The following is a 23,294-nucleotide window of genomic DNA, read 5'->3' as shown; positions in this document are numbered from 1 at the left end:
CTTCTATCAGAAACTAATAAAGAGTGAAAGTGTTTCTAATAACAATGTAGTCTTGGTATTTGTGTATACAAAGGTTTCCAGCCTGGTTCATTAAATTTCTTTTGAGTTTCCCTGGATGAGGAAGGACCCCTGTATTTTGTCAATATCTTTTTCCTGAATAGCAATATGAACATCATCGCAGTACACTCTACCAACCTATATCAGTCTTATGGATTGCTTGACCGAGACATACTAGCTGAAAATCCAGTTCTGTTAAGTCAATGGAAAACTTCAACACAATTCACTAAAAGCTGAAGCTTAAGCTTTTAAAACTGATACTTTTCCACACATACAAGATTAAGCTGAGGATAGTTCCCTATTCAGTGTTTGTGTTGAGGAAAAGGGAGGTTACAATAGCCAAACTTGTTTTGAAAAAGATGAAGAAGCCATAGAGACTTTAAGCTTACTTTTCAACTGCCTAAAAAAACAATGTTGAACTTGAGCTCAAGTTGAGAATAATTAAAGTCAAGTAAGCAATAAAGATTTTGCAGGCCTAAAGTCCCTTGTGGTACTGCACTTCCTGGGCTATTAGTGAAACAGGCTTTGCCAGAAAAAGAACTGTACACAAATCCTACAACACACCAATCTGGGTAACTTGCAATTCATTCATGTTTATCTGCAGAGTTAAACAACCAGCTCTGAGGCAGTCATTAAGAGCACCAATTACTCCATCTCTCAGTGCAAACCATGTTCCTAAACAGACTGAGCTGTTTTCATTACAGTTCTGCACATGATGCAGTCAAACACAGTGAATTAGAAGCCCTCACTCAATGGACAGCAACTTCCAGCTGAGAGGCAAAAGACTTTTCCTATTGTGTCCCCCATCGCATCCCAAACTGGCTGTAAATCCTGCATGCATGCAGACACAAATGCACACACTCCTTGGGCACACCCTGGCTGGAGGATTTCTCTCTCAGCCAAGAGGTTGACACTTAGAGGTGCAAGTTCCAGCAGCATTTGTGGATTTTATGTGAACAGACAGAGGTGGATCTTTTGTCTATCAAATTTGATGGAAAGATTGCAAGGAGCCTTAGGCTGGGCCCATTTCTCCAACAGCAGCAGAAGGGAAGAGTGCCATTAAGTGGCCCCTTTTTTACACATAAAGCATGTTTATAGCTGCAGATGTCTGTGTGTCCCCACACTGGCAGAACACCAACCATGTGTGTGTTAACTCATCTGAGCTGCAATTTTCTCTGCCCAAGTATCACCTCACAGTTTAACAACTTTCCCTCATTGCTTTTTTGTTGCCAATAAAGATACCTGTGTGGCCCTGAAGCACTAACACAGCAGCTGAGTTCTGTCCCTCTCAATGGAAACATCTTGCAAACCTCTCTTGCACCACAGACAGCAGCTTGCAAGGGAATGGATTTGTCTCACTTTGTCAAGTGCAAAAGATGCTGATGTCTGCTGCAGCATTCCTCCCTCCCTCCCCACCTGATCCAAATAATGACCTGAAAAGCCAAGAGGTAGAAGACAAAACCCTCTCCCAGTGTGCCTTCCTAGGAGCTGACAGAGAACTCCTGCACAGTGAATTCTACATTTTATACACAGTAGGTGAGGCTGGGTGACATTTGCTGTGCACATCCCCAGGATCATTTTATCTCAATGAAGTGTGGCTGAGCTTAATTAAAGTGGACATTTGTACTCACAGCTGAATTAGCCTGGGCAGCCTGAAGGCCTTGACAGGAAGCTGAGTGATCCTGTTTTTACTCAGCCTGAGTGTCAGCAGGGTCCGGGACAGGCTATCAAAGGCACCGGGCTCCAGGGTGCTGATTCTGTTGCTCCCCAGGTAGCTGCAATAAATCACAGCAGAAAAATGAATGTTTCTGTCAGAAATTACCTTTTATCAGCATTCAGTTAGTCTCCAGACAAGCTGGTGAAACTACAGAGATGGCTTCGAACCAGCTGAATTTCTGGGTGCACAAAAGTCCTTTCCCAGAGCCTGTGATGAATGTGGGGAATTGCTTGGCACTTCCAAAGAGCTCCCTGACATCCTCCTGCTTGAACAAGGCAATCAGCAGTGGAAGCCAGAAACTGGAGACTATTCCAGTGCAGGCTGATGCTATTCATTCCCCATTTTCCCCTCAGTATCTGTCCCAGAGGTCTTTTTTATTTGGATCCTAGTCTGAGCCACAGGGGCTGTTTCTGCAGGACATCAGTCACAACACCACTCCCTTATACCCTCCTGCAAGCAGGAACACAAACTTGGGTGTAAACTTTAATGCAGGCAGACTACTTGCCTCCACCTCTTCAAAGGTACCTAAAATACAGATTATTTCATATTTCTCTGAACAGGCAAACATCCTGTGGGAGTGTGTTACTCTGTTTGACCCCATTTTCTTCAAATAATCAGAGACATGTCTGTTCTCAATATTCAGAAAGCCACTTTAATGATTAAATAGTTGCTCTCTCTCCACTCTTCTAGATGCACACGGGTTTGCAATTGTAAAGACACCTACACATGAAGGATGTAGGATGCCTGAAAGATATATTTTCTTTGCAACACATTTAATAACAATCTGCATTCTTTATAGAGATACCTACACATGAAGGATGTAGGATACCTGAAAGATACCTTTTCTTTGCAACACATTTGATAATAATCTGCATTCTTTATAGCTACATCAGAAACCAAACACCACTCAAAAAATAACCTGACAACAGTGACAACGTGCTGCCTTCTAACTCTCCCTTGCACTTCAAATCCTGACAAAGAATCCCATACTTCTTATGTTCATGACTTTGTTTTCTGAAGGTTTGAGGCCCTTTTCTGTGCTGTGGTGAGTCCACAAAAGCAGTTCCCAGCCAGCAGAACTCACAGCTCCTTGATGAGCAGTCCCTGTGGGAAGCAGCCGTTTCGGATTTCCGTGATGTCATTGAAGCTCAGGTCCAGCGTTTCCAGGGTAACGTAGGGCTGCAGCTCTCTGCCCTCAATGCTGCGGATCCTGTTGTGATGCCTGCAACAGTCAGCAGCAGAAAAAGGAACTGTTTAGCTCTCTCAGAAAAACAGAATGAATATCCTAGCCTGCAGCAGGCCCCCAGGCTGGCCCTGAGTTTGTGCACTCAGGAGTTATGGTGATTTTTTAACAGCTTTAACTTTTTAACCATTCCAGAGAGATTCCCTAATCCCCTCGCTGCTCCTCTGGCTACAGCCAGCTCACAGGTATCTGTAGGCTTCCACTTTTTTCCTTCTACAGAACTATTGACTCCACTTATCAGTTTTTCTTCCATTAATCTGGGCTCTCCCACAAGCCTGCACTTCCAAACTGGATTTGTTACATGCAAGGACTGCAGGGCTGCTTCTGAATCCCAAAGGCAAGGAGTGCAGATCAGTGGCTCAACATGCCAAGGCTTTATCCAGAGAATGTGACTTTCAGAGAAGGAAACAAATAACTAAACACAAACTCAACAAAAGTTACATAACATTCTAAATTCCTAAGGATTCTTCTGAAAATTCCCAGCTTTGCACTGTTACAATGATTTATAACACACAGAAATAAGAAGTCTTGCAAATGTTCTTGCTGGCATTTCCTTATCTTTTGCTACTTTTGTCCTGCTGTAGGATTAGGACAACTCTGCAGTGCCCAAGCACCAGCTGGAGGATCAGACCTGCACTGATTACTTGTGTTTGCTGCCAGGACAGCCTGAGGGATTCAACCTAAGGTTTTTCTTTAGAGAAATTCCTACCAACTGCCCTCAGTTTGCTTCCACAGCCACCAAACAGTTAAATGCCTTTATACTTCATCTGTACTCCACAAGGTCTAAGTAAAAATCACCCCCTCACTGAGTCCTTTCCTCTGACTCCTTTGTGGCCTGAGTCAGTAGAGAACAGTAATCAATTAAAAAAATACATTGTGCATTAGTCACAAGAGCAGAGCACATGCCTGATGTGAATTTAGAGCAGTCACTGATATTACTGGCAAGGCTCTGAGTGAGGCACTCCAAACAGAGACGCTCACCAGACACTTGGGAACTTGCTGAATAATGAGAGATAGTAAAGAGAGTTCAGACAAGTCCTGTGCCTCAATCCATCCAGACACCTACTGGGTGAGCAGAGGAGGGGAGAGCAGCCAGTGAAAGCACTCCTGAATGCAAATCCCAGCTCCCCTAACAAAGCATCAGCCCTCTGAAACAAAAACTGAGGGATGTCTGACACAGCTTTGCAGGCACTTCCAGCTGTTTAGGAGCCCATCTTCTCCAGCTTCACCCCCACTTCAGGCTCTCCCAGGGGTTCAGACAAGCCCCTTTGGAAGAAAACCTCCTCCCTTTGACAGAAAATGCCAGCAGCACATGGCAAGGGTGCTGCTCCCCACACGGTGATCTGCTCCTTTACCCTCCCTGTTATTAAAACCAGATTGTTTCACCACAACCTTTGCTGGTGTCCACAACAGGAAGAGTGAAAAATCTGCAACCCCAGAACAATTTGCTTTTGGGAGACTCACCCTTTAAACAGCCAGCACACGGCCCTTGCTCAACGCTGGGGAAACGGGCACAGAAACACTACTTGGACTGAAGAGTTTAAATGATAATTAATTCAGTGCAGGCTCAGAAAACACTAAGGACAAATTTTACAGCACTATAGCTGCTAATACAATGCAACAAGGTGTCAATAAAAATCAAAGGAAAGTCATAATTTATGTCTCCAAACTGGTTATTCCATGGGTTACCTGCACACAGGTCTCCACAACCACAACTGTTTCAAAGGTAATGACATGGCTGCGATCCAAAAGACCAATATTCATTTACAGCTGGGAATAAAGTCTGATGCACCCAGCAGGACAGTGGTACACTGAATTTATAGCACAGTGAGACTAAAATACAGGAAAAATCACTATACCCAGAATTTTGTGACCTCCATTAACTAAAAACAAGGACAAGGGAAATTTCTTTCCCTCTAGGACTTTTTTTTTTTTTTTGCAATTAACTTGATTAGTAGAATCGCAAGGTTCAGAAATTTTCTCCTCCTCAGAAGAGCACCCATTAAATGTGCATCCAAGCCTGACTCAGGAAAGTACCTCAACACAGACATAACTGAAAGCAAAGCACGAGCACATTTTCTGGAGCTCTCCTGAAGCAGGGGCTGCGAGTTCAGCTCTGATCTCATCTAAGCTGAGATGAATCTGGCTGTAAATTAACAGGAAATGAAGGCTTGTACAAACGAACGTGGAGAATCTATAAATCACCTGACAATCCCTACACAGGGCAGCAAAGTCTGCAAGGGACTGAGAGCACAGAGTGAATTTGGACATGAAATGCTCTTCAGAAGCCAATGTTTTTTCATTTTCTTTTTTTTTTTTCTTTTGGAGTATTAATATTTTTGTGCTTTGGTTGCTCAACATATATCCACTCTGCCTGCCTGCCAGACCTCCCAACCCATCCCAGAAGACAGACTTGAAGAAGGGAAGAAAAGGACAGGAAAGAACTATTTGGTTTGAGCTGCATTCGCAGTTTCCAGGTGACTTCTGTCTGCTTGCCTCTCGCTTTTCATGTGCTGCAGCTGGCAGATGAGAGGGATACTTTATTTTACACAGGCAGAAAAACTGGCTCCTTTCTCTCCCTCTCCCCCTTCTCCTTCAAACATGGGCTGACTCCAAATGTAGCTCTCAGCTCCAAACACCATCCCGGGCCAGTCCCAGCTGGGGAATGTCAGACAGTTCGCTGCAAAGCACTGCACCCTCTCAAAGCACTGCACTTCAAACAAAGCCTGTGACTTTTCCTATACACAGCATGTGATATGAAGGCAACATAGCACAAACCTTTTACTAGCTTGATTACAATTTATTTTTCATTCTTTTGGTAAGGGTCCAAATGTGATTTAACCCTTACTGTTACTACTTGGATCCTCTCGGCTCTCCTGCCTTTGTTCCCCTGTTCATCCCAAGGGAGTTTTGCAGAAAAAAAACCAAAAAAACCCAGTGATGTTATGAATTTGCCTCTCCCCTTTATCACTGACTGGAAAAGGGCTGGATTTTTCCCAACCACTTCACACTGGGTTGGCTTCAAATGTGACAGATCAGATTTTAGAACCAATTGCTGAAACCAGGCATTAAAGCACAAATAATTGGTGCTTGCACAACCAACACCTCCAGGTATCCTTTCCTCTCCCCACTCCTTGGGTATCAGAGCCTGGAAAGAGCTTTCCCTGCCTCACTTCAGCCAGTGTTACCTCAAGAGTGTACAATGACAGGGCTTCAATGTGAGATTGTGCAATTAGAGCCTGGAGTGGGAGCCAAGTCTCTTGGTTTCTATTCCCAGCTCTGGCACAGACTCATCTGCCTTGGGCAAGTTCCTTAACCCCTCTCTACCTCTGGCTCTGCAATGTGCATGGAAAAGGACTATCCAGCTAGGATGATGCAGCCTTTGCTGAGGACTAAAAACCTGGAGCAAAAGCAGCTCAAGTGAAAAAGAAATCATAGGAACTAGGGAGTCCATCCAAGTCCATTTAGGTTTGTTTATGAATATGGGAGGATCTGGCTAAAACAGCAGAACTTCCAAGTTCATACCCAACGTCATTCCCAGAGACACCTCATCTGCAGCTAACACAGACCTGGAACACCTCTGTGCCAAGCTAAGGTAGCTGGCAGTCAGCAGTGATCCCTTCTACACTCTCTGTACTCATGGCACTTGTTCAGGAACTTCTTCACCCTGGGGTCAGCACCAGCTCCGGCCACAGAGGGAGAGGAGAGCTGGGTGGATGCACCCTCCAGCCCCTCAGGGTAGCACAGCCCCTCAGCCCTTGCACTTTGCACAGATCCCTTGTGCTTACAGGAGATTGGGATCAACCCCAGGCAGCTCCTTGCTGAAGCAAGGCCGTGAGGAAACAAACGCAACGCGCGCTCTCCGCTCCGCCGCGCTGAGAAAAACAATCAGAACGTTCCAGCACAGCCAAAGCCTGTTTGGGTTTGTTCTGAGTCGGGAGGGAGCTGGAGGGGGTGGCAGGAAAATAACAGGTGGCGCAAAGTCAAAGGCTTGCAGCATTTCCAGGAATCTCAGCTTGTATTTTAGAGGTAAAGTTACACTTTAATCCCGGTGCGTTTCCTCATTCGAAGTGTCTTTGTGAATATTTATTTGATAAACAGGCTGTGAAACATTTTCCACCAGACCTAATAGGGGAAGAATTCACCTTCCTCTTTGCAGCAAGCAAGGAGAACACCACTCAGTTTAATTTATACCTCAGCTTCAAACTCCTCGTGCGAAATGGATGCAAAGAGCAGCACAAAAACGTTCCTTTGTTGTTTGAGCCACATTCACTCTCCCCAGCAGCTGCCCACTCCAAAGCTGACAGCAGAAAATCAAAGCAAGACCCTCAGACAGGAATGCACGAGGGGCTTTGCTTGGGCTGATTTAAATACAATCAGCACAAAACCTCCTGGTTTAGACAAAGCTTGAATTAAGGCTGCTGTAGCTGCAGTGTAAATGTTCAGTGTGAAGTGAGGCTAAAGGCAGGCAGAAGTCACATGCCTGCCCTTCATGTAGTGTCAGCTTACAGATCTGGCCCGGCTCACCAGAGAAAAAGGAAAGCTGTAATACAGCAAAACTATTAAACCAGCACCTGTTATAGGCATCAAAAATAAAACTGAGCTTCTAAAGAGGGGCTCTGCACCTCGGGCAGGGTTCTATTAATATGCCAGCACATTTTCAAAATTAGCGTATGAGGGAGATCACAGGACTAGAAAGAGAGAGATTTTAAAAAGTTCAGGGTTTGGTTAGGATTTCCATCGTGACAAAGTAGTGAAGAAACAAAATGCTGGAGCCAGAAAGAGTTATGGGGCTTGGTACAGAAGGACAGGCAAGGTTTGGTGTCACAGACTGGCTGTGCACAGGGAGGGAGATCAAAGGCAGGGTAACCAGAGATGGATCACACACACTGTGACTAACACATGCCTGCAACTACCTGCCCTCCTCCTCCTCAGCTCAGAGGAGATGGAGATCCAGTACCGATCCTTCTAGAAACACTGAAGAAGATCAAAGACATGGGTTCCTAAGCTTTCACCTTATATGATTTGCTGTTTGATTTTAGCCTGTCACTCACCGCACAAACACAGAAAATAATAAATAAAATCATGGTTTTAGAGTAGAGTGCAATGCCTGAGTAATTTTCCTAACAAGGCAAGAAGGGTAACGATAATCTGGAAGATGAATTTGTGTTTACAACAACAGCATAAATGTTCCTGCTTTTCCTGGTCACCTTCTTACATTCAGTAACCAAAGATCTCCTAAGTGATTTTCATTAACATACGGAAAGAAGGAAGGGGAAGAATGTCATTGGGACCTGCACTTCAGCTATGACTCGAAGTTCAAACAATTTACCAGTGCAGAACTTCTTACATGGTTTTAACATTTTACTCACAAATTTTACTTCCAAAGACTTCTGCCAGAAAACTATTTCTTCTGTATTGTGACTTGTGAAATGCCTGCCTTGCAGTAGAGTGAAGCCATCTCTGCAGCTGAAGTATGCATGCAGGTGACATGCTGGAAGTCTGTGTCACACCATTCCCTAGTTCCTCACATAAGACCTTCCCAGAAAAACTGAACTGCCTGATGTGCATGAGCCCTCACACTTCCCAAGGGCTCTGGAAAGCCCCACTAGCTGTCTGACACTTTGTGTTGTCATATCAGCCTTTCCAGAATAATCCATGAGGCACAAGATTCTGTACTGTCACAAGAACGTGTATTTTTATCCAACACAAAAACTGTATTTGCTTATGGGAAGTGCCCCACTGTCCTTTCAGAGCAAGGCTGCATGGGTTGCTGTGTGGACAGGAAGCAGGGATGCATGGAAGCAGCCCCCACTTTTCTCAGATGCTCTGAATCACTCCTTCCCTGAGGAATCCTGGCGGATTCCCAGGCTGTCACAGATACAGCTCTGTTTGTTCAGGTGCTGGCTGCACACACAACAAGAGCAGAGCAGTGGCAGGCCAGCCAGCCACTGCATTTTAGGGTCAGCCACACAAAACAAACCAACCCAGAAAACCAAAAAACACCATCCCCAAAAAGCCCAAAAAAAACCCCAAAACCACAAAACCCTAAACCACTGGAAAAAAAAAGCCACTCGTGTAATTTTTTACGGATATCCAAACTTTCCCTTAAAGATTTATATGCCCCACCTAAGACTGTAAGTCAAGATCTTCCCTCTCCCTAGCATTCCTTCAGAAGAAGGTCTAAGATGAAGCAAACAAAATCCATGAGCATTTCACACTGTTTTTCACTTAAAATCATATAAAGGAATAACGCATGAAACAATCTGATGGAGCTGTTCCAACTATATCCAACTACAGCAGAAAATATGAAGAGGATTTATTCATCTGCTGTACATCAGCTTCAAACCAGATATATTCCAGGGGGCTTTTATTTATCAGGTCATGTTGTCACCCTATTTTGTGGTTTAGGATGGAGAAGCACAAAGCAAATTACCCCCAGCTACACAGAGCTGGGACAAGACAGCGGGGTTTAAAAACAACCTGGGCTTTGGGTTTTTTTTAAGATGGAGGGGATGGAGAAAAATGGAACCTTTCACAGTGAAGTGACTGTGTCTCTGTTCCAGGTCATGGATGTTTGGAGGCAGAAATCAGTCTGGGAGCTGAGATTTGCTAACTCACCCCTTTGGGCCTGGGAGCAGCTGCCACCTGCAGAGGGCTGTGCCATGAACTCTCTTCCCACAAGCAAACTCTTACTCACACAAATAGTTCCACTGCAGCCAACAGGGCTGCTCATGTGAGCCCAGTGTGACCCAGGGGCTATGTTTTCACTGTCTATTATTAAAGGCTACTCTGTGGTCACTCACAGGACCAAGCTCATCTGCCTCTCACACTGACCCTGCTGCACTCCCAGTGGCCTCAGAGCATCCTCGTGCCCCGGGTACCCAACCATGGGCAGATGTTATCCTGCTGCCAGGCACACTCCCACAGCTCCTCCATAAGGATAAGGGGAGGGGATCAAGCATTCTCTTTAGAATCTTTCCCAGCAGCTGGACATAAGCAAAGGCCTGGATCTGATGAACAGTCATTAATGGGTTTTGTTGGGTTAAGCAGGAACTGCATGAAGGAAAGCCCTTCTGCTATTGTAACCAAAACCACCACATGCCCACTGAGATACAGATTCTCTTTGAATATTTCTGAACTGGCACTGTTTATGTAAACTTTCTGACTTCTTACATGACCTTACACTGTGTGCTAGATTCACTGAGGTAAGCCATGTCATTTTTCAAAGCTCTCTCCTTCCCTCACTTTGATCTGCATTTCCTTTCACTGGACTTTGACTTGCCACCATATGATTTCGGATATGTTTTGCAACATACAACTTCCTAAGCCTTCAGCATTTCATTCCGTTAAGAGAACAAAATGTGTGGGACAGGCAGGATTAGAATTTAGTCATCTTTACAACAGAGGCTGCAGATTACACAACCTGCTGTAACATCAAAGCAAATAAAGATTCCTGAAGACAGACAGTCTCTGTTATGGGCACAGTCCCCTCATCAGCAACTGGGTGGCTCTAAGAGGACCAGCTCTCTTCTGGTTATACTGCATGTTTCATCAAGATTGTGCTCTGCAGCAGCTTTTAAAATGATGTATTCACAAAGGGCTCAGATCCATTAAACAGGCTGTGCAAAGCATCTCTCATTGTCTGGCACAGCTTCTCTGTAATGAGCCTCCCTGAACTTTTGTAAACTTGACCCCAAAGCATCTCAGAGATGATCTGCAGAGCCCTGAGCTCACCCCTCAATGGAGGATGCACCTGCAGGGGTTGGGGCCAGGTATCTTCAGCAGGGGCTGCCCAGCCCGTGATGCAGTTTGGCCAAAGGCACAAGGGAGGGACAGATCTCTAAGCCACTGAACATCATCACTGCTGGTTTTGAAAGGGGCAGTCTGCAAGCACTCAGAGCTGTATGAGCCTCTCACTCCCTCCTCCAGCTCTCTGTCCATGCTCCTGTCACTTCTCACATTCCCTGACCTCCATCTGGAGCAAGCAGTGAGAAAGGCTGCAAAGGAGAGGAGAGGATCTCCTGAGTGCTGAACTCTGCTAAGGAGGAAAATTGTCCTGTGGGAATAGAAGGAAGGGAGTCATACAAGGTAAATGGCAGTTTTCACACAAGAATGCAGGAAACCACAGGGCTCTGCACAGCTGTCTGAACGGGGTCGTGGCACTCAGCAGAGCCTCTTTGAAGGAAGGGCTGCATCAGTATTTGAAAGGGGTCATTCAGTTGCTGGCAGATGACAGTCAGGTCAGTGTTTCCATGCTCTACATCTCATATCTTTGGTCTGCTACTCTTTTGCTCTGCCACTGGCTTCTCCTCTTGTGCTTCTCCCTCAAGGGCTTTCTTCTGCCACTGATACATGCCAGCCAAACTCAATTTTCTATCCCAAATTAAATGCATAAGCAACTCTCTGAAGCCAAGAAAGAGGTTAGCTTCACCCCACCAGTTTGCTGCTCTGATTAATTCCTGCTCTCCCCAGCCCCACAGTGCCCAGTGCCCGTGTCAGGGCTGCTGCCCAGGCCCCCCACCTTATCACTGCCTCAAAGATGAGCCAGGTCTGTGATAAGGAAGAACAGAAACGCAAAAATCAGATGTCAACTGAACCAGCACAGAGCAGGGGCTGGAGCACAGACAGCAGCTTCCTCTCATTTCATTGCATGCAAGTTTTGTGCTTCTAATCAACAAGGATGGCATTTCCATCTGAAAGCCAAGAAGCTCCAAAAGCACAGGGCACGGAGGCACTTTCATCCTTAAATCCTGATACTGATTTTAGTTTCTCTTTGTGTAATACATGATCAAAGTAAATAAGATCCACCACAGCCCAGAGAGCACATGTGTTTTGTGGGTGGTTTTGTTTTTGCTTTTGTCTCTCCACGGGAGTGAGGAGGGGAAAATAACACAAGGGGAGAAGCAATTCAAGTGCAAACCAAATGCAATGGCTCTGCCCATGATGCTGCAACTTTTATCCAAATTTTAACTGCAAGCAGACTTGATAGCATGCACTGTCTGCATCTCTAAGCCACAATGTGACACAGGGGCTTTTCCCACCTTTGCCATGAACACCATGAAAACAGGTGGATTTAGCTACAGTGATAAGAGAGGTAAAGAAAGGACAACATACTTGAATTCATCTTCCACACCATCAAGCTCTCAGCCTCATGGAATTTACAGCAGAAGCTGCTAAAAGACCTGCCTCTTGAAAAAGGCAGCATTTGAAGAAACACATTTTTGACTGGCCAGTCAAACTCCTGTTAACACTTGAGAGATGTAGATAGGCTGGCTGTTCGTCTGCTCCAACATGACACACACTTGTGCTCTGTTGAAAGGGCTTATCTGTCTTGTCAGCAAGGTCACAGGAACAGGGATTGCCTCTGGGCAGACTTCACTGAGCTCTGCTGGGCTCACACTGCTCTGCCTGCAAGAAGGAATAGCTCCAATGTGGAAAAGCAGCGGTCAAGTCAGCAAAGAAAAGAGCTGCTCTTCACAAGAACAGGCACCCTGTTGCTAATGAAGCTCATCAAGTAGGAAGGGTGGCTTTGGGAAACCCAAGAACAAGGTGTCAAAACATCCAGGGAAGAGGAAATTTGGGGTTTAGAGTAGAACTGCCTCTGTGCTAAGCCAGGCTGGTGTAAAAAAGGCTGTTCAAGCTTCCCTGGTAAAGATCTTGTACAGTCAAGTGTAAGCATTCACCACCACTTAGTAAGTTCTTCAAGCTTCTTTAGTAAGACCATTTACATCTTCAGTTCCTTCTATTTTGAAAAAGGTGACTGCTCTCTCAAGGAAACAACCTTGAAGGCAAAAGTTCTTGGTAAGATCACCAAAAAGTGCGCCTTTTCCAGGGCACCTGAGGGATTACAGAAAGTCCAATCCCGTGGCCTGATTGCTCATGCTAATCACCACCCTGGTCAGCACTGAGTGTGTGATCTGCAGTAGATGGACTGGACAGGAAATTATTTTTAAGTCTAAAACCCATGAGCAATTTATAGATTCTTTCTTTTGTCATCAGCTCTTAATTCTACCTCTCCCCAACTCATTTTATCTGCTCAGATCTGACTAACACAGTTGTCTTTTCGCTCAGCCCTGCACTCCAGTTTCATCTTCCAGCTACCTTTGCTATTTTCCCTGACGTGCAATTGAACATTAAATGGTTTGACAGGCAGAACATGTACTCACCCAACCACTTATTCCCAATCAATATTCACGTGGAATTCCTGTTAACAAGCAGGAGTTATGCACACAAACCTGAGGGAGCGTGGCCTCTCAAGTGATCACTTCATCTGAAGGTGTGACAGATCACTTTCTCATCTCTCTTAACCAGCAATCACATTTTCCACTCTGCACACCCCCAGCAGGGCTGCTTTTGCAAGATAATCACTATTGACATGATCTCTATTGTTCACTTCTGCAATTAATTGGGGAATTTGACATGGGTTAAAAATAAGAGAAAATCCAGCCCATAGCTGGCTTTTATTCAGTTAGAAATGAGCTTTCAGCAGACTTTTTTGCTAATCTCTGCCAACCCTAACCTCAGAGGATCACATTAAAGTGAACATTTTCTTTACCCTACACTATTCCTAATGGTGCCAGTGTTTTATGCCACCCAACTTAAACCCCACAATTCTACCCCCACCCCTCTTCTTATTCCTCTCTGGGATTTATTTCATACTCTGAGCAAGGACCACTGTCTACAACCAGGATAACTAACTGCTTAGTCTCAGTAGGGATGTGGGAACACATACTGAGAGCTTCTTTATATTGTGCCATTTTGTTAAAAAGCTGAATTGGCTAAGCTTTCAGAGAGGAACATGGAGAGCGAATTTTACCCCAAAATAATTCAACTTGCTTTTACTGTAGTTTCAACTTGACTTTTACTCACCTCTGAGCAAAGTTAATTGCCACTGCCAGCAGTTTTTAGGCAGGAAACTCCAATGAACTAAAAAAACTTTCAACTCAGCAAGTTATTTATATTTGAAACCTGCTTGGTCTGTGAAGACTAACAAAGGAATTGCTTTTGTAGATGTGTGCTTTATTTGCCATATGCCATTAAATGAGACAGTCAATCCACCACAGATATTAATAGTAGCAATTTTGGGCTATTCTAAGGCTCAAATATGAAGCTATTTTTCATAGTGACCTTAACAAAAGACCATGGTTGCAGATGACCCTAACAACTGATGTAGGCTTGATCTGCAGAGGGATAGAACTCGCACTTTGTGCATTGTACATAAAATATGCTCCTGCCCTTGGAGATGGCAGGAACTCCTTTACATCCAGGAGTTCCAGCTGCCCTGAGGCAGATCCTCTTCAGCTTGGAGGAAGCAGATTCACCCAAAGGGGGGTGTGTGTACATATATGTGTGTGTACATATACATATACATATGTATATATGTGTATATATATATATACGTATGTATACACATACTTTGGGATATAATGAATATGTTGGTCCTGCACAAAAAGATCCCCTTCCAGTATTCCAACCCCATACCTTGTGCTCTGTCCCACTGGTGTCCTCTCCTCCCTCCAGACACACACGAACCCAGCACGGCCTACAAAGCAGCGCATAGATGCCAGAGCAGATCTGGCCTAGCTCACAGCAATTCTCTGCTCACAGAAGCAGCTGCCACGGCTGCACAAAATGCTTGTTATGAAATACATAATAGAGCAGCCTCCAGGGGTAACTGGTATTTCATGAGCTGCCACCAACTTTCACTATCTTTATCCTCTGGCCAATTTTTACACTCCACTGTATGTGCCCAGATTACTTTCTGATGCTCTTTTGTTGAGTCTGATAACTGTGTGCTTTACTGCTGTTGCTTTTCCAGAAAAAATGATTACTCATTTCCCTGGAATAGCCTCAGATCCTTTGCCATTTCCATGCACTCATGTTATATCTAAAAGCTCAAAGAGGACATGCAAATGATTAGAACAGTTCCAACAGCCCAAAAGAAAAGTCAAAGCAGCATCTCTTCTGGTGCTTGGGAGTACATGATTAATGAGAGTTTCATCCACTGGGAAGGCTCCTGCAGTCTTTGGCCTCAAAAACTTGCAGACTTTACACACCAGAGCCTTAATATGAACTCTGAGCAAAACAAACTTAAGAGGTGGGTTTCAGAATATCTTATGCCTGTGAATTGCTGCACACTGAACAGCCTTTCAGCATTCTTTTCATTTTCCCTTTCCATATTAATGTATTTCACATCCAAACCCAGAAGCTCAGTAGTATAGCCTGCATAGCCAAACTCTCAGAAAGCAGCTCTCTCCATCTCCAAGGGGAATTACTTAAACAAACACTGGAGAATTGGCCCCTGCAGACATTACACCATGTAGGTGATGCAAGCAGGGGCTGGGGGTGAATCTGCTCCCACTTATCTATCCACACCACCTCAGTTCCCAGAGAAAGTTTTCTCTGGACCAATAATGAGGAAGGGTGGAAGGCAGTGTGGTTTGTGAGCTGCCCAAGGCACGTCCTGCACACAGGCAGAGCTGCTGACTCGGAGCAGACCCCGCTGCCTCTGACTCATCTGGATTTGGTGCTTGTGAGCACAAAACCTCTCGCTGCGACCCAGATGGAATTAACAGAGTAGTCTCCTTATTTCTGATTGTTAGATCATCCCTTTTTAACTCCAGCAAAGATGACTTGCAGATTAAAGCCCTTGGGGGTCAAGGCAGTTGTTCTGTTTGTACAGCAATTAGCACAGCAGGATCCCAGGCCACAAATGGCCTCCAAGGCTGGGTCTGTGCTGTCTGTGAGCTCAAACCTCATTCCTCCTGCAAGCCAAACTTCCCAGCTCTCAACACCGCCCACACAGAGCTTTTTACTCTGGCCTAGCCAGGAACACAAAGTGAGCTCACACCTCGTGTAGAGACCAGCTCAGGCTTGAGCTGAGCTCTAGGAGCAGCACAGATGGCAGCAGCTCTGAGCTCTTCCCTCTAACAGGGTCACCCTGACAGAGCTGCAGTCCTGATGCTCAACAGAGTCTGCAACACCTTAACTTGAAAAGCAAAGATGGAGTGAAGTCACAGACCTCAAGCCCACCATCCCAGCTCCCAGGACATCTTGCAGAAAGGAAAGTGTATTTGTATTTGTGAGATCCCACTCAGAGCAGCAGAGCACAGGCTGCTTGCATTGTTTCAGCTCACAAAGCAAGACACCTTTGTCTCGGATGAAAGCAAAACAGCAGCTCAAAGAATCTAATGGACCACATGGGTTTTCAGAAAGTCTTTGCAAACCCCATCTGACAACACAAGTGAAGCAGTGCAAACAGCACTAAAATAACAGCAGCTTTCCCAAGCCTTCACTGTGGAGGAATGAGGCAACAGCTCAATAGTGCAATCCTGATTCTGCCACATTATTGACTTCCAAGACCAGTCAACTTTAATCTAGTACAAAGGTCTAATGAGAGTCAAAGAAAATCACAGACAAGGATCACAATCTTAACAGTGTGGCTAATTTAACCAGAATTATAAAGAAATCCCCAGCACTTAAGAGCAAAAACTCTACAAGAAACCATGCAGGTCAAATGGAAGAGACTGGCTGAAGTCTTTGACCTGTCTTACCTGACATCCAGCTGGAAGAGCACTGAGTACCCTCCTTCCCATGAGGATCATGCTGCCCCAACCAGCACCTGAGCTCATCAGCCCTTTTCCAAGCAGTCCTAGCATGTTCCCTGCCACTCCCAGTTTCCAATTCTCCACGTATTTAGTTTTCAAATTTTACATGATCTATTTTGCCTGGGGCACAGCAGATCACTTACCCTTCTCATATTAGCTCTCTGTTTAATTACAGTTTAATGTGAATTGATCTTTACATTAATGAGCCTGTAAAGAAGATTGATTTTCTTCAAGAGACTTTTCTGCTCAGTTTGGCAGCAGAGTAGTCCTATTGATTTCGCTTTCCCCAGTACATACACTGCAGTGTCACTGCATCTTCTTGTGAATCAGCTAATCCTATTTCACACTCTTTTGCTCTAAAAATCCCTATTCTGAGTTCCTTGTTATCTGTGCTTATTCAGAGCAAGACGATGGGGCCAAAGCATCTCAAACAGCTCTGCCTGTTGCTAACACACAGCTGACTGCTGTGGGTCACTGTCCCCTTTGTTCCTAAATGGCTGGAGGCTTAGAAGACTCACAGTGAAAGAAATGAAAGTTATTTTTAAGTGTTTAATCTGTTAACTTCCTTAATTCCCAGCCAGCTAAGGATGTGGCAGAGTGTTGTCTGTTTAGCATGCTTGCTCCAAAGTCTGGTTAGCACTCTCCACTGAGCCCTACAGCTGCCCAACAGCCTGTGGCAGAGGATGCTGGATTAATCAGGCTTGGAGCCAGGGCAGAGGACAAGGATTCACCTCCATCTTCTGTCCAAATGCCCCAAAACCCCTCCAGGGTGCAGTTACTCACATGCAGGTAGATGCAGCAGCAATGAAGACAGGCCCCAGAGTAAGGGCTGAGCTTAGGGGTTTGTAGGAAACCCATAATAACAGACTAGTGCAGGGTTGATTGCAGCTCCTTTAACCTGGCAAGCCTAAGAGTTCTCCCATGCAAGTTAGTGAGGAAGCTGGATATAAACAGCCTACGTTCTGCAAATAAATGGTTTCTTCCATCACCCCTTTCCCCAGCAGATCAGGTAACAGGGTCTCCTCGAGAGCCTTCAGAGTTAACACACTGTAGCTGCACTGGGATGGGAAATCCTCAGCCAAGGGCATGTCAGTGAAAACATCCCGCCATCAACTCCCCAATGTCCAAGTCTAGGAACTGTAACTAAATTACAAATGCTGTGGGAATTTCAGGCAAGGTTCTCCTCTCAGCTATTCCGATGTAATTTCGGAATGAATCCAGACTCGGTCTCTCCCCCTCCCAGCTGAATTTCCTGGCTTTTGTTTGCACTAACAGATGTTTGCATTTAATGTCTGTCTTTATTTGGTAACCCCTACATAGATTATTTTTCCCTTCTGTTCTATTAAAAGCCTTATCAAGTCCCTTATGTTTGCTCTTGCTGAAATGAACGACTCTGGCAATATTTTCAACATGCAAGGCAAACAAACTGATTCTTCGAGGAATAACTGAACTGAACCAAACTTCATGGCTCTGTATCAGGACAAAGCATTTTTGGTACATATGTTATGTCTGCATCCATCTGCAGCCTGGGACATCCAAAGGCTTGCAGAAAGCTCTGAGAATTCTCTCTTCAACAGATTCTCATGCTTACATATATATTTAACTGGCCTTTGGTCCTCACATGTGTGGGGCAGGCAAGTTTTGGATGATGGAAACAGGTAAGGAAAACCCAAAAGCAGGGAAAGAAAAGCAAAGATTATTAAAAAAAAAAGGAAAAAAAAAAAGAAAATAAAAAAAAAAACCCCACCACCAAACTTTATATGAAATTTGAGTTTGCCAGTATTGTTTCTCTCAGCCCCAAAAGGAGAAAAAGTGCTTTCTCCTGTTTAAGAAGAGTAGGAGATGAAATAAATCATCCAGAAGGGATGTTTTGAGTGACAAATATACAAGCCTTGCTTTTATAATACATTAACAGTCCTTTGGAAATACTTAACCACATGCAATATACAAAACCTACTTCAGAGGTTTGTGAGGTAAACACACTTCACACATTTCTAAACACTGAAAAAAAAAAAGGAAACGTATTTATTTTTCTTTAGCATTAAGAATACACTGTAACACTATACACTTAAACACAAACCAGTTTCTCAGTACACAAGTCTTCATTATGAGCCTTTACCCTGGGTTTGGTTTGGCAGCCTCCCCAATTATTACTTCACAGACTGGAAGGCCAGAAGAAACCAGTATGACCATATAATCTGATTCCTCACATCACACAAGGCTAAACAACTTTACCCACCAATTTGCCTATCAAGCCCATTAACCTAGGGTTGAACTAAAGGCCCATCTTTTAGGAAGCCAAGCAATTGATTAAAGACTCCCAAAGATGGAGAAAACTTCACTTCCTCAGCAAATCAGTCCAATGTGAGTCAGCAACATCGATTGGAGCAGGTACTTTAAAACATCATTCAGGTTATTTTTATCTCTGATTAAAATTAAAAGGAAATGCAAGGGGGAAAAGAAGTGGCCTTCTCTAATACAAGCTAAACAAAGAGACCCTTCTTGCAGAAGTATGACAGCAGTATTACAAATCCTGCTATCAGAGTTATTTATGTGCAGCAGCTGAGGAGAGCAATTCAGATTTCTGGAAAGTGATACTAAGCAGTTTGTTCAGAATACCATCTTTTTATCATTTGGCTTTGTAGCTTCTCCTTCCTTCTGCACCACTCTGAAATTTCAGAGGAGCTGTAAATCTACTGCCTTCCACAAGTCATTATTCCCCCTTTCCAAACTGCTCATTTCATTTCAGGAATAAAAAACCAAAAGCTCCAGCAATTTGGTTCTTTGCCAACAGCTAAATTAATAGCAAAAAATAACAACAGGGGCTTGTGGAACTCAGAGCATTTATAGACTTCATGAGAAAGAGAAGCCAATCTGGGGGGGCCTAAAACTATACCCCTGGACGGCAAATTCTATGCAAGCTTTCCATCCATAAATCAGATTTCTGGAGGTCTTTTTCAAAGCCTGGTGCACAGCACAAATGCGGCAGCACAGTAGGTCAGCAGATAAAGACTGCCTCAGAGTAAGTCAGAGCCTTCTGAGCGAGAGAGGCCAATCAGCCGGTGGTGTGGTCACAGATGATTCCACACCACAAGAAGCACCAAATCCATGGAGAACACAGATACCTGCCTGCAGGAGTACTGCAGGGCCATGAAGGCTGGAAGCCACCACTTGAATTGCTCCAGCACTTTGCTGGAGTCCCTGTTAGCCATAAACACTTCCCAGGAAGCTGGGAGGTATCGTGCATACCTCAGCAAAATTCCTTCTCAGTGCACAGTACAAGCAGACACATGCAAAAAATCATTTTAGAAATCCACACTCTTTAGATACTAAATAGTTTGATATTTTAATGTTTTATTCCCTTCAGCAGCACCATGGACCCAAGATCCTTGGTGGCCAATACACAAGGGCTCTCAGGTGTCTGATGCTTCTGTGGTCATCTAAACTACCAAAGTTAGGAACTTCAAACCTTCTGCAGATCATCCTTTACAGTCACTGCTCTCTCAAAAGAAAATGGTAAAAAGAAGTTGAAAGAAATCACAAAAACAGGTCTGGAATGAGTTCCCTAAAAGATTAAGATATGAATACTCTCTGGCTTTAAGAGGAAAGAAGAAATGATCAGAACAGGCCCAGGAATAAAAAGAACAACAAAGAAAATGTAAAATTCAATAGCACAAGTATGACCTAATGGTTGAAACCCAAAGCAGATGAGAAAAAAGAAGTTGTACTCAACCTGTGGAATTTACTGACATAAGTTACCACTGACCATAAGCACAACACACAACATCACACAAATCACACTGCTCAAGATGATGTTTCTTAATTAAGATTAATTAATTCTTAAATTTCTTAACAAGCCAAAAACCAAAATCTAGAGTCAACAGAACGAGTGTGACACCTGTGAAGCTCTGAGAGGCAGCTAAACCCTCCCCAGAGGGAGCCCAGAGCCAGGGGAGGGGACAGTGACTTACAGGTGCAGGGCACGGACACTGGAGGCTGCAGGTCCCAGGGAGGGAATGGCACTCAGCTCGTTGTGGTCCAGCCTCCTGCAAGAAACAGAAATTAGGGTTGAAGGGAAGCAGGCCCAGGCCTACAGGAGCAGGGGAGGGCTGGCACTGAGGCAGAAGCCTCCATCTGAAGGGGTTTTCTGGACCCGTGCTGGCCACACCTTGATCTTTAATATATAAGAGCCACCATCATTGATTCCAACATATTGTCTTTATAAGAGTAAAGCTTTTCCTCCCTGCCACCCACTCCCCAAAGTTCCAGGCAGGAAAGCATTGTGCCACAGCCCTCCACTAGCCTGTGTTTCCAGAATCAAACCAGAGACAGGAGAATTTTGCACCTTAAAGCCATGTGGGCCATGGCTCAGGACAGGAATTTAACCCCTTCCCCTGCTCACACCAGGTCAGGGCCTGGGGACACAACCTAATGGCATCCTCTCCACAGCAGGCCCAGCTCTGGAAATCTCAGAAGGATTTCCCCACAAAGGCAGCAGCACACCAGCAGTGCTGGGCACAGAAATGTCACCGGTCCAGGCAGCTGGGGAGCACAGAGAGCCCCTGGTTAATGGCACCACCAGCACAGACACGTCCCCTGCCAGGGCCTAATGCTTCAAGTGTTTTTCTGACTGAAAGCAGATCCTTGCCATGTGACTGGCTCTTCCTTGCTTTAAAGAGCCCTTGTTTGTACGGTGAATTAGTCAATTAATTACTGTAACAGTCGCTCGTCTGGCTGCCTGAAAATTACCTAATTTCTCAGTCTTCTCACCCACGCCCCCCTCTCGCTGCAGTGATCACAGGCAATTCCTGGGCAGGCTCCCCTGCACCCCCAAACCAGCCCTGCTCCCATCCCTGCTGCTCCAGGCACAGCCTCTGGGTCACTCTGGGCCTTCCAAGTGCTCTCCTTCTGCAGAAAATCCTGAAAAGGTCACAATTTGGGTGCAAAGCACTGCATCCCAGAGCTGCACAGCCCAGGGTTGCTAAGCCACAGGCATGAGTAGGGGCAATCTTAAATTATGTTGGGTTTTTTTCCCTCTTCTTTCCTTTTAACACTGTTTTTGGCAGGTGGGAGAGGGCAGTGGCACATTTATCCCAGAACTTCCCTTCTGGCTCCTCTGAGAGGAGGCAAGATATTTGATTTCACGAGGAGTTCCAAGCACTGCTGGGATAAAAGCTTTCCTCTGCCTCTGACATTATACCCATGCCTTAAAATGTAAGGGAAAAAAGCCAGATGCATTGCAATTCAGCAAGGAGCTCCACTCTGCAACTAAAAGCTCACTGTTGCTCATATTACAACATGGTCTGGAGCTTCCAAAGGTACAGAGCAAGCTGGAAAGAGCATTAAAATGCCTATTTGAGCATGTTTTCATTAACATCTAGCTAAGCATCTTCAGGAGAAGAAGGAGCCTGGGTCGGCTGTGGTTAAGCAGCTCTGACACCAACCAGCATCTAACAACTGGTCAAACCCTCCTCTGACATAAGTGTGATATTCATAGATCAGCCTCCTGCCATGGCAGGAATCAGTCAGAAGTGCTTCTCCCACCTCATTTTCTCTCTTGGCTCACAGGCACCATTTGCTGACACAGAGGAGACAGCCAAGCTCTGTATTTGCCTGGGATTTCCCACTCATCTTCCCTTTTTCCCTATGTAAAGGAATTGAAAAATAAAAAAAAATAAAAAAAAAAGAGGGAAAAAATCCCCTCAAAACAGAGCAGCTGGGCTCAACAACTTTAAAAACTTTCAGTCTCCTTCCCCAGCCCTCACCTTTGATGACACAAACCCTCTGGATGCTGAGCAGAGGAGGAGGGGGGGCCACCCATATAAAATATTTACAGTCCAGTTGCCAGGCTGGTGTCAAAGCTGAAATGGAGCCTGCTCAAAAATAGCACAGCTCTCCAGAGCTTTCAGTGAAAGGCACTTTAGAAAAGAATAGGTGAGTTGTTGGGAGAGGAATTTTAGCGTGGTTACTACTTTCTTTGCTACCAATGAGCCTGGAAAGCCTGAGAGCCACGAAAACATCAATTTGGGGGATTCCATGAGCCACATGACCTGAGGAAAGCCCAGAAAGGAGCACAGGGCCCACCACACAGCAGCACCCTCCATCCATCCATCCATCCATCCATCCATCCATCCATCCATCCATCCATCCATGGAATGAGAATGGATGGACACCAGGGGATTGTTACCAGATGAAGGCACCAAAGGGGATGAGAGAAAGATCAAGTGTCCTGAAGGAAAATGATGTCCCAGTCCAGCCCCTACCCTGTGCCTCCACCCCTTATTTCAGAGCAAGTGGGATCACAGGGCTTTGCATCACTTTGAGCCACTAAATTTCATCCTACACAGACTTAAAACTTTTCTATAAAGCTTCTCATAAAGGCCACCAAAACAAAGCACACAAACAACTGCCTCAACTCAGGGAGAAGTGGAGGGTAAATTCTGCTCTGACTTTATCAAATCTCAGTAAAGCAAAGCAGAGCATCAAAGATAAGGGATGAAGTTTAAATCTTTTGGTCTGCAGATATTTTCTTTAAATCAAGGGAAAACAAAATGTTTTCAAAATACACCACAGTAATTATTCACACGGAGAGACACACACAGAGTTTTAAGCCTTGTGCAATGCTCAGGAGCCACAGACAGCACGTTTGAAGCATCATGGGAGGTTC

General features: G+C 44.8%; 1 protein-coding gene across 1 annotated transcript in view; it reads right to left on the bottom strand.

Moving 5' to 3' along the window:
• LRIG1 (leucine rich repeats and immunoglobulin like domains 1) overlaps positions 1–23,294 on the bottom strand; it is a gene marked incomplete at its 5' end in the record, with an annotated part of 93,937 nt that overhangs the window by 33,025 nt on the left and 37,618 nt on the right. Inside the window, 3 exons of the mRNA XM_031056310.1 lie at positions 1,689–1,832; positions 2,859–2,996; positions 20,599–20,673. Coding sequence (XP_030912170.1) covers positions 1,689–1,832; positions 2,859–2,996; positions 20,599–20,673 — 357 coding nt within the window. The remainder of the gene's footprint in view (positions 1–1,688; positions 1,833–2,858; positions 2,997–20,598; positions 20,674–23,294) is intronic.

Source organism: Geospiza fortis, unplaced genomic scaffold (assembly GCF_000277835.1).
Source record: "Geospiza fortis unplaced genomic scaffold, GeoFor_1.0 scaffold70, whole genome shotgun sequence".
Lineage (NCBI taxonomy): Eukaryota > Metazoa > Chordata > Aves > Passeriformes > Thraupidae > Geospiza > Geospiza fortis.
The sequence above is the reverse complement of the archived record's forward strand: the minus strand, read 5'-3'. Positions and strand labels throughout refer to the sequence as shown.